The sequence below is a fragment of the Panicum hallii genome, chromosome 9, assembly GCF_002211085.1.
Source record: "Panicum hallii strain FIL2 chromosome 9, PHallii_v3.1, whole genome shotgun sequence".
Classification (NCBI taxonomy): Eukaryota; Viridiplantae; Streptophyta; class Magnoliopsida; order Poales; family Poaceae; genus Panicum; species Panicum hallii.
Genome location: NC_038050.1, coordinates 2139856 through 2151483, shown reverse-complemented (window position 1 = coordinate 2151483; position 11628 = coordinate 2139856). Strand labels below are relative to the sequence as shown.

General features: G+C 51.4%; 1 protein-coding gene across 7 annotated transcripts; it reads left to right on the top strand.

The window, feature by feature from the left end:
- The first annotated feature begins 18 nt into the window (after positions 1–18).
- On the top strand, positions 19–11283 carry LOC112876682. Of its 7 annotated transcripts, XR_003225357.1 has the most exons (13): positions 19–154; positions 321–419; positions 604–735; positions 1204–2163; positions 2298–3207; positions 3332–3579; positions 3737–3843; positions 4349–4499; positions 4678–4830; positions 5164–5197; positions 5308–5363; positions 5483–5575; positions 11098–11283. XR_003225357.1 is itself a non-coding variant. In XM_025940847.1 (12 exons), exons 1-12 carry the CDS (start codon positions 116–118, stop codon positions 5486–5488), a joined length of 2895 nt encoding a protein of 964 aa, XP_025796632.1. In that variant the 5' UTR covers positions 19–115; the 3' UTR covers positions 5489–5643. The 7 variants fall into 7 exon arrangements, 4 of the variants coding, with proteins under 4 accessions (XP_025796632.1, XP_025796630.1, XP_025796629.1 ...); XR_003225356.1 differs by having other exon boundaries at positions 5164–5363; XM_025940847.1 differs by lacking the exon at positions 11098–11283 and having other exon boundaries at positions 5483–5643.
- Positions 11284–11628: the final 345 nt, after the last annotated feature.

The window sequence follows — 11628 nt, the reverse complement described above, 5'->3', positions numbered from 1 at the left end:
GGGAGAGATTTTGTAAATCAATAGTTTATTAAAAAAACTGAAGGAAACGAGAAGACCCTCCCGCCGCTTGCGCCCCTCCCTCCCCTGGCGGCGGCGACTGTCCGGTCCGGCCGCCATGTCGACCTGCGGCTACCACTCCCCGCGGTTCTCCGAGGTAGCGCTCCCCACCCCGCCCCAGCTCCCCACCCCTTCTGGGCCGAATGGTTGAGTGCTTGTAATTTTCCCCTGCACGTGGATAGGGTATAGCTCTTGAACAGGATGGGTACTTGGGGAACGATTCCGTTTCTGACAACCATTCCGTGTTGCTTCGAGTTTTTCAGGATATTGCTTGGCTCCCGCCTTGGCTTCAGCCTCATCGGCCGCCGCCGGTCGGCGAACACCGGACTCACAGTACAGGCGTTTCATCGCCTTCTTGTCAGGTGCGCTCCTCTTATTTATGCATTAATTGGGCTAGATTTGTCGATTCCGAGTTGTTACTTTGATCGCTGGGGTTCTTAAAATCAAAGCAAAAGATCCTATTTGATTGGAAACGGCAATAGTGAAATCCAGTCTGAATATCGGTCAGTTGTGATCTGATGTTTGGGTCTCTTCCTTGAGTTGCAGAACTGTGTGTTTATTGGAGATCCTGCACAGGAGCGTCAGAATGCCAGGGTGAATGCTGCTGGTTACAGTGGGTTCATCTTGCGCTTGTCAGGAGATGAGGAGATGGCTGGAATTACACCAATCAGCAGCAATGTAAGATTAAGATGCCATTCCTCTTTACTTTGAGCAATTCATCCTTGATAGTGCTATTGTAATAGTATACGAGCATTCAGTCCTGCGTAAATATCAAACTTGAGATAATAGTCTTTCGTTCCTTGAGTGCAACCTTTCTCAATCTATCTACCTATATCTGTTTCGCAAGTTCGTGAAGGGAGAAATAGAATTTGTTTTTGGTTTTCCACTACATTTTCATCTCTGCTGCTGATGTCTGTTCAATCCAAAACATGCATGTAACTTTTGTAGTGTGATGTCTATTGCTAATTTCATGAAGTTGACTTCTAAGTTCCTTTTGATCACATACTGACTGATTGCTTTTCACCTTGTTGGATTGCATATTAGCTAATGTGGGTTGATGATAGATGAATTATGTACTTGCTCTCTACAGCACATATTAAATCTTTTTGTGTTGCAGTGTTATAATGTCTCACTTCCCCTCTACAGGCACTACCTTTCTCTTTGCGCCTTTCTTCAGAAAGTACTGCAGAACCCTCCCCAGCTGAAAGCAATACTAATACTCAGATGCAAAACTCTGGTACGCTCAAAGGTCCATCAGAGGACTTTTTTGCAGATGGTCAAAAGCAAGAGGTCAATGCTGTATCTCAGAATCAGTTCGAGGGTAAAGATCCTCAAGCTGATAGTCCGACAGAAGTCTTTAAAGTGACTAGCAAGGCAATCCGTAAACCACTTGATGCAAACAGACATAAAAGACATGATGTCTCTGGAGGAAAGGTTGACATTCGGAGGCTCCGTAATGCTGATGTAAATGATGCGATTGAACTATCTATTGCTGCATCTGAGGCCATGGTTATCGCAGAGATGATACTTGATGATTCTCAGTCTGATAAATTGGCTGCAGCCGCCATAGAAGCTGCTCTACATGTGAAAGAAGCCCGGAAACAATTTTACTTTGAGGAGACAGAACATGCTTGTGGATCCTCAGGAAATGATCTTGACGAGACTGATTGGCTCACAGAATTAGATGATGCTGAAATGGTTGGTGTATTTCAAGATATTGGCCTGTCTCTTGTTCATACGGTTCGTCCATCTCAAGACCAGAACACAGGTGTTTTGAAGCAACAAAACTCCCATCCTAATTATCCCCCATGTGATGCAGATGCACACATCTTAGCGAGTTGTTCATCTGAGAAGCAAAATAAAAGATGCAATAGCCAAAATGCTGATAGTGATGACCATGTATCTGATTCTTTCCCAACTAATCAGTCAGCTGATGTGCTACCAAATGAACCAACTCCATGCTCAGATTCTCTAAAGCAAGCAGTTCTAGGTAAAACATTTTCATGCTCAAGAAATAAGAAAACTGGCCTCCAGGCGTCAACTGAAAACAATGCTGCTATGCATGGAGCCTCGGGGGCTCTAGTAACATATCAAAATATTCATAAGGTAACTTTGTTACAAATCCTTTTTTTTTTGTTATCATGTGGTATCAATGCAAAACATGATAATAAACTTTATCAAGTGATGTATTTTTCTCATTTCACTTTCATCTTCTCCTTACAAACATACATTTATTTCAGGATGTTGGGAGAGTTTCTGCACAGATGAATGTTGGTACAAAGAAGCATGTAAAGGGTTTGTTTGAGGAAGAAACTAGCTTTATTTCTGAGTCAATTAGCATTGATGAGTGCTGTCCTACATCTAGAGCATCATCAATGGAAATTGCAGCATCTTCAAGAGCATCTTTTTATTGCAGAACTGAAGGTTCCTGTGAAGAAAATCATGGTGCTGAAACTGAAGAGGTGTGTTGTCAAGTAGTATGTTCGAGCATGTCGCATGTGGATCCTCTATGTTCCATTGTTCCATGCAGCATATCTTGCGATGAAGGTCCCAGTGACCAGGCTCCTGTGTGCAAAAAGAGTGAAGGCTATGAAAGTCCCACTTGTCTGGCTCCTGAAAGAGAACTTGGTAAAGGAGAAGAAAAAGGATTTATGCATCCTAGGATGCAAGACCTGGATGGAGAGGCTGGTCCATCTTGCACGCCTTTAGTTAAATCACTTGAGCCTGATGTTCCATTCAGGCGAAGGATATATAGTTCACTGAGGCCTTTTAGCACAATATCACCTAAGTCAAACATATTGGGAAGTACTTCAAATTTTGATGCTCATTTGACAGTTTATCGGCAGGAGAAATTCACACCCATTACTTTAAATAAAAATATACAGCAAGTGCAAGCAGCTAAGCAATTCATAGAAAATAATGTCAAAACTGAAAGTTTGCAATACTTTTCTAAGGTTAAGAAGAAGCCATATTATCCTCAGGATGACAATGAGGATCAAATCAGAGAGCAACAGGTCTGTCGATCAGCAGTGAATTTGAATGCTGGTAAACAATGCCTTAAAAGAAAAAGGGTCCAATTTTCGGAAGCAAAACTTAGTAGCAGAAGGACCAAGAGCAATAGAAGGGTGCCTGCTAAATCCAGATTCAGTCGTGAGTTTTTCTTTTTTACAATCAGTTTCCAGTCTTTTGGTAGAGATACCCTGATATATCCTGAGAGTTGTACCCAGAAAAACACTAGTTCCTTCTGGTAATCCTCACTTGTGAATCCTTGCAGGATCAGATAGTAGAAGAGAAGAGACACTTGAGACCAGAGAGGACATTGATAATAGAGAAGCCACATTTCAAGGAGTTGAGTTTATGTTGACTGGGTTTCCTAATCAGAAGGAAAAAGAGATTGAGTCTCTAATACGAAAATGTGGAGGCTATGTTCTTTCTAAAGTTCCACCCTTTTCACTTGATAAACGAAAGAACATGGATGAGTTTCCAAGCTGGAAGCCTCCCATTGTACTTTCCCCTAAAAAGGTTTGCTATATATTTACCTTTCAGTTTTTTGGTGCCATCTATTTGTTATTATGTGTCTTTTATAGTTACAAAATGTAGGAATCGTGATAATATAGTCAGATAAAATTGTCCATGTGTACCGCACTGCATTAATAGTTCCAGGCATTTGTTGCATCAGGTATCAACAGCTAAGTTCTTATATGGCTGTGCTATCGATGCCTGGATGTTGAATCCCAATTGGTTCTTTGATTCTCTTCAAGCTGGTGTCCTGTTGCCACCTGGAAAGTAAGGCGAAATCTAGCATCACTATATGTTGTTAGATGCTACTGTACACTAATTGTATGATGCCTATCTTATGAAAAATAGTCTATTGGATTTCTATTTCATCTTTATTCATGAACATTCATTGTTCCATAGCTTTGTAGTATTCAAGTCAAACTTATGACCTCTATGATTTGTGCCGTCCTTTAATGTTTCTGTGTAGTACCTCAAAGGCTTACATGCTTCTTTTCTTTCCTTTTCTTGTAATTTCAAGCCAAACTATTCTAAGTGAAAGACATTGTCATATTTAACGGGCCTGACCATTCTAACTTAATTTGGTTATGTCAACCATCATAGGCTACCTAGCAGTTATGTTATGGATCCAAAATGGTTTTGTAACACCGGCATAATTAAGCATTTGTTTAATTTTCATGCTGCAAGTATGAAATTTTTTGTCAAAACCTTTTTTTGATATGGTATGAATCTTCATCCCTGATGCTCAACATTTGCTATTATATCCTTCTGCTAGGTATTTAATTCGACAAAGGAATGCTCAGAAGCATACTTCAGCATTTGGCCATTCATTCCAACCAAAATGCAGCACATTGATATTTGATGGAGTAGGATTCTTGATCCACGGCAAAATCAGCTTCTGTTCAAAATTTTCCAACATTATAAAGGTATGTTTCATCCGTAAAACAACAAACCACTAAGTTTGAGGCCTGGCAGTCAAAGGGTATCCCCATTGTGTGAAATGTGATACTTCTTATATTTCACTTCAGTTTTTGAGAGGAACCTAATTTTCATTCCAGTGATCATTCGGGTGGTATAGCTTCTAATATCATTTATTTTACACAGCATGGAGGTGGGCAAGTTTTTGTATCTCTTCAGGGATTAGTTCAAAGCTTGAAGGAGGGAAGTACATCACATGGAATCATTCTTGTTGCAAGTCAAGCTAGTGCATCTCGTCATCTAAGCCATTGCGGCTTGGAACATGGCATAAAGACAGCGGTTAGTTCAATGTTTAATGTACCACGCCCGTTCTCGATATAAGAATTGAACCTAGAACAACTGTAGCTTGATGGTGTCGACTTAATTTTTTATATGTCTGCATCCTATCTGTGTAGGTAGGTGCAGAAATATAACTTGTCACAAACATTTTGACCAATTATATTAGTCATTCGCATAGTTGACCTTTATGAAGAAAAAAAACAGTGGTCATCTGAAAGGCTTTAGGCTTTGCTTTGATATTGCCAGGAAAACCAAGACAATGCTTTTATTATTTGAATGGTTTTATACACAATTTACCATTTTCATGCATCTGATCCCCATTTTTCCTTGCAGCCAGCAAGCTGGATCATAGGCAGTTTATTTTCAGGTAAACTGATCCCTTTGAAGAAAGATCGCTGTGCTTCATTCCGTCGAATTAAGATGCCATCGTTCCATCAACAGCATGTATATGACATGAGTCAAGAACTATGACTGCAGATAAAATTGTGACAATTACATGGGCACGTGGAATAGTTGTGACCGAGACACGGCTGGTGCGCACCTCATGTGACGATCTTCTGTTGACCGTGGAGTTTTTAACAGCGCCTTTTTATCATGCTGAAGTTCCTCTATCCTGCGCCAATGCTGATTTCTATTGTTTTTGTCACTTCAGAAATGAGTAGAGCTGAAAACAGAGCATTCATCAATCATGACATCGCGTGCTACTGCCCACATTACAGATGAGAAATGTTAACTACTGCTGAATGTTGGAGTATTGTGGCCCATGGAGGCCCATGTACATTACCTATATACCCAATTAGGGTTTTGGAATGAAGAGACACTGTTTCATGGTATAGAGCCAGGTCTCCTCCTCCTCCCCTCCAGCCCGCCGCCGCTGCCGCCGCCGCCGGCCACCATGGCCGGCGGCTGGCCCTCCTCCTCCCCTCTCCTCCTTCCCTCCCCTCTAATCTTCCTCCCCCTCCTTTGCTCCCGCTTGCGCCGCTGCGGGCGCCTGGGCCGCCGGCGTCGGGCTGCCGCCGCCCGGTTTTCCTGCCGTCGGGCTGGTCCTCGCCGCGGGCGCCGCCGCGGGCGCCACCGCGTTCCCTCTGCTCCGGGCTCCTGCCGCCCTGGGTCCCTTGCTGCCCGACACCGCCCCTGCCGCCGCTGCTGCTTGCGCGGGCGCCGGGGCTGTGGAACCCCAGCCGCGCGCCGCCGTCGATCCGGCCGCCCTGCGGGCCGCTGCGCAGCTGCTGCAGGCCGCGGGCGCCGATCCGGCCGCCCTGCAGGCCGCTGTGCGGCTGCTGCCGGCCGCGGGCGCCGATCCCGCCGCCGCCGTTGTTGCACGTTCTGGCCTCGGGATGGCGCCCGAGGATGGGCCGCTCTCCGCCGCCGCCTTCCGTGGACAGCAGGCCGACGCCGCTCTCGCCGCGGCCCTCCTCGCCGCCAAGTCGGAGGCTTCGGCGGCCCAGGAGCGGGTCCATGCGGTAGCCCTTGCCTGGGAACACGAGCGCGCCACGGCCGACGCCCTCGCTCTCCGGGTCGCCGAGGCGGAGCGCTACCTCCGCATCTCCTCCGGCCAGCTCGTCGACCCTGAGCTCGGCACCTCCTCCTTCCAGGCCCCGCCCGTTGAGTCTGGAGCCCGGTACGACCTGACCGACCCCATGGTCGCACAGCTCCACCTCCAGGCTGCCGGCGTCCAGAACATCAGGGCCCTGGTCTCCGTCCTCCTCGACCCCGCGTCCTCCTCCTACGGCCGCTGGCGGGACCAGGTCCTCCTCACCCTCCGCCGCTACGCCCTCGATGACCACGTCCTCGTCAACTCGCCGATCGAGGCGCGGGACGTGGCGTGGCTGCGTCTCGACAGTGTCGCCTTGTCCTAGATCTTCGGGACCATTTCCCTAGATCTTCAGGACCTCGTCAAGTCCCACGGCGGCACTGCGCGGCAGGCTTGGGTGGCGCTCGAGGGGCAGTTCCTCGGCAACGCCGAGTACCGCGCCCTCCAGCTCGACGCCACTTTCCGCACCTTCGTCCAGGGGGACCTCTCCGTCGGTGAGTACTGCCGGCGGATGAAGAGCATGGCTGATGCTCTTCACGACCTCGGGGATCCGGTGTCTGATCGGGTCTTGGTGCTTAATGTCCTACGGGGCCTGAGCAGCACCTACGACCACCTGAAGTGCTGGATCACCCGCCAGAGGCCCTTTCCCACCTTCCTGCAGGTCCGGGACGACCTCGCCCTTGAGGAGATCACCAGGGGCCTCGCGCCCGGATCCTTCTCACCCAGCCCCGCCGCGCTCATTGCTGCTCCACCGGCCTCCTCCGCTGCTCCTGCCACCTTCCTCCTTGGGGTTGCTCCCGCCGGGCAGGCCTGAGGAGGGGGGGGGGCGTGGACGTCGCCGGCGACGGGGTGGTGGTGGTCGCACTGGTGGTGGTGGTGGCACTGGTGGCCCTGCTCCTGGGGATACCGGTACCGGTGGGGGCCGTTGGGGCGCACCGACCTCGGCTCCCGCTCCTGCCCCTGCCCCTGGAGCTACGCCCTGGCCATCCTTCAGCAACCCCTGGTCAGGGCGCATCTCGCTGTGGCCGCTCCAGGGTCCGGCAGGGGGGCTTCGTCCTCAGCTCCAGCCGGTGGCCATGTTCATTGGTGCTGCTCCATTCTTCGCGCCGGCCTGGACCCCGCCCGCTCAGCCTAGCCAACAGCCGACTTGGCCTGGGGGGTGGGACCAGGCTGCTCTGGCGCAGTCCTTTAGCACCATGGGTCTGAAACCGCCGGCCCGCATCGAGTGGATCGCCGACTCGGGTGCCTCGTTCCACATCACTCCTGATGCCGGTATCCTCTCTTCTGTCCGACCCCCACACCCCTCTTGTCCTTCTTCTATCATGGTTGGTGATGGGTCTTGCCTTCCTATCACCGCCGTGGGTTTTGCTCCTCATCTTCCTAATGTTCTTGTTGCTCCTCGAATGGTTCACAACCTTCTTTCCGTTCGCCAGTTTACTGCTGACAACTCCTGTTCTATCGAATTTGACTCCTCTGGTCTTACTGTGAAGGATTCGGCTTCCCGACGTCCACTTCTCCGATGTGACAGTCCGGGGCCCCTTTACACCCTTCGGCTTCCTGCTTCCGCTGCCTCGCCTTCGGCTTCTCTGTCTGCTGCTTTTGCCGTGACACCTTCTTCCACCACCTGGCACCGCCAGCTTGGTCACCCCGGCCGCGACGTTTTGGTTCAGCTCAGCCGTAGTACCGATGCTCCTTGTACTAAGGCTCCTGCTGAGCACCTCTGTCATGCGTGCCAGTTAGGTCGTCATGTTAGACTTCCGTTTTCTTCTTCCTCTTTGCATGCTGCGCATGCTTTTGATCTGATTCACTGTGACCTGTGGACATCTCCTGTACTCAGCATGTCTGGTTATAAATATTATCTGGTCATTGTTGATGATTTTTCTCATTACTCTTGGACTTTTCCTTTGCGCGCCAAGTCTGAGACCTTCCCCACCCTCCTCCACTTCTTTGCCTGGGTGTACACTCAGTTCGGCCTCACAGTTAAGGCCGTCCAGTGTGACAACGGGCGATAGTTCGATAACTCCACCTCCCGGTCCTTCTTCCTGTCTCGGGGTGTTCAGCTGCGTATGTCCTGTCCGTATACCTCCCCTCAGAACGGCAAGGCTGAGCGGATGATTCGCACGACGAACGACGTCGTGCGCACCCTTCTGATCCAGGCCTCTCTGTCCCCGCACTTCTGGGCTGAGAGCCTCCACACCGCCACCTACCTGCTTAACCGTCTCCCGTCCACTGCTTCTCCTGCTCCCACTCCACACCACGCTCTCTTCGGTACCCCTCCTCGCTACGACCACCTCCGGGTCTTCGGGTGTGCGTGTTACCCTAACACCTCCGCCACCACTTCTCACAAGCTGGCGCCCCGCTCGACTCGTTGTGTGTTCCTCGGGTACTCCCCTGACCACAAGGGGTGTCGATGCCTTGACCTCACCTCTCGCCGCGTTCTGATCTCCCAACACGTCATCTTTGACGAGTCGGATTTTCCCTACTCTACCTCCTCTACACCTTCTCCTGACCCCGAGCTGGAGACTCTGTTTCCGACTGACCCGGTGGTTCAGCCACCGTTACCTGTCTGTCCTTTCCCTGCAGGTTTCCCCGGCACGCCGGCACCGTCTCCGGTGATCCCTGCTGCGTCGAGCGCGGCCCCGGTGCCCGCAGTCGTGCCACGCGCGGTCCCCGGACCTCCGGTCGCGCCGCGCGCGGCCCCGGTGCCTTCACGTGCACTTGCACGGTATGCCCAGCCTGTGCAGGTGTACCGGCATCGCTCGGCGCCGGCCCGGACACCACAGCGGTACGCTGAGCCGGTACAGGTGTACCGGCGCCGTTCTTCGCCGCCACTGGCGCCACCTCCTGCTCCGGAGGCTCCTGCGACGCCACCGCCGCCTCGTCCGGCTCCCTCTCGGGCCGAGCCGGAGGTATACCACCCGCCAGTCATCCATCGGGATCCTCGGCATCTCCATCCCATGGTGACTCGGTGCATGGCGTCTCAGGCCACGACTCTCTCCGCCGCCGAGGGAGAGCCGCGGGTCTCTCTGATACCCTCCTCTGTCCGCGACGCCTTGGCGGATCCTCACTGGCGTCGCGCGATGGAAGAGGAGTACACGGCTCTTCTTGCCAACCAGACGTGGGACCTCGTGCCGCGTCCGTCTGGTTGCAATGTGGTGACTGGCAAGTGGATCGGGATGCATAAGCGTCAGGCTGATGGCACACTGGAGCGCTACAAGGCTCGCTAGGTTCTCCGGGGGTTCACCCAGCGGCCTGGTGTGGACTATGATGAGACTTTCAGCCCAGTCGTGAAGCCTGCTACGGTGCGCACTGTCCTGTCGCTTGCGCTCTCGCGCTCCTGGCCTGTGCACCAACTGGACGTGAAGAATGCGTTTCTTCACGGCACTCTGTTAGAGACCGTCTACTGCTCTCAGCCAGCGGGATTTGTGGATTCGAGTCGTCCGGATATGGTCTGCCGGCTCAACAAGTCTCTCTATGGGCTGAAGCAGGCTCCTCGGGCTTGGTACTCTCGGTTCGCCACGTTCTTGCTGACATTGGGGTTCACCGAGGCCAAGTCTGACACGTCTCTCTTCGTCTACCGCCGAGGGGATGAGACCTCCTATCTGCTGCTCTACGTTGATGACATTGTGCTCACCGCCTCCAGTCAGCAGTTGCTTCAGAGTGTCATCTCCTCTCTGCAGCAGGAGTTTGCTATGAAGGATCTCGGTCAGCTCCACCACTTCTTGGGCGTCACTGTTGAGCCTCGCCCGTCTGGTCTTCTCATGCACCAGCGGCAGTACGCACTCGATATCCTGGAGCGGGCTGGAATGATTGATTGCAAGCCCTGCTCCACTCTTGTCGACACTTAGGCGAAGCTGTCCGCTGATCTAGGTGATCCGGTGGCTGATCCTACTGCCTACCGGAGTCTGGCTGGTGCTTTGCAGTACCTCACCTTCACCAGGCCGGACCTCACCTACGCTGTCCAGCAGGTCTGTCTCCATATGCATGATCCCCGGGAGTCATACCTTGCTGCGCTGAAGCGTCTCCTCCGCTACGTCCGTGGCACTGTGGACCTCGGCTTGGTACTTCACCGCTCGTCTTCTGCTGAGCTGGTGGTCTACACCGACGCTGACTGGGCTGGCTGCCCGGCGCGACGGCTACACCGTCTTCCTGGGCGGTAACCTGGTCTCCTGGTCGTCCAAGCGGCAGCCGGTGGTCTCTCGCTCCAGTGCCGAGGCGGAGTACCGGGCTGTCGCTAACGGCGTAGCGGAGGCGTCCTGGCTACGGCAGCTCTTGGCGGAGCTCCACAGCCCGCTCGCCAAGAGCACGCTCGTCTACTGCGACAACGTCAGCGCCGTGTATCTCTCCACCAACCCCGTCCAGCATTAGCGGACAAAGCACGTGGAGATTGACCTACACTTCGTGCGCGACAGAGTCGCAATCGGCGATGTACGGGTCCTTCACGTCCCGACTACCTCCCAGTTTGCTGACATCTTCACCAAGGGGCTGCCCTCCTCGACCTTCTCGGAGTTTCGATCCAGCCTCAACGTAGCCGGTGGCTAGTTGTGGCTGCGGAGGGGGGGGTATTTGCCCTTGTACTCTCTTCTTGTCCAGTCTTGAACACCGCTGCGCCGGTTGTTCAGACTGCGGGGGGGTGGGGGGGATGTTGGAGTATTGTGGCCCATGGAGGCCCATATACATTACCTATATACCCAATTAGAGTTTTGAAATGAAGAGACACTGTTTCACTGAAGGCGAGTAGTGCGAAATACTCATCATGCATGTAACTTGTCCATTCCGAGGCTTAAATTTCTGTAAAGCGCGATATTGTTCATGCCGTACTAATCGGCAAGGAAGCAAAATTGGCGGGGTCCATTCCAGAATCAGATACATGCTGTATGTTGTAACCTGTATGTTTTGAATACAGATGCCAGAGAGAAGATACTGAACTAGTTCTCGCGTGAGAATAGCGAGTGTAGCCTTGCCTGTTATAGCTGTACGGTGAGTGTTTCCTTTTAACTGTAACATCGACTGTCTTGATCAACTCCCTCCGTCCCAAATTATTAGTTGTTTTGGCTTTTCTAGATTTATAGTTTTTCTATGTACCTACATATTATATTATGTCTAGGTGTATAGCAAAGCTTATGAATCTAGAAAAGCTAAAATAACTAATAATTTGGGACGGTGGGAATATATAACTATAAATTGTAACATGTGGATGATTGCTTCTCTTTACTTTCAGGCGTTAGCATGTTTTAATTCGCAGTTTGTGATATCTGCAATAA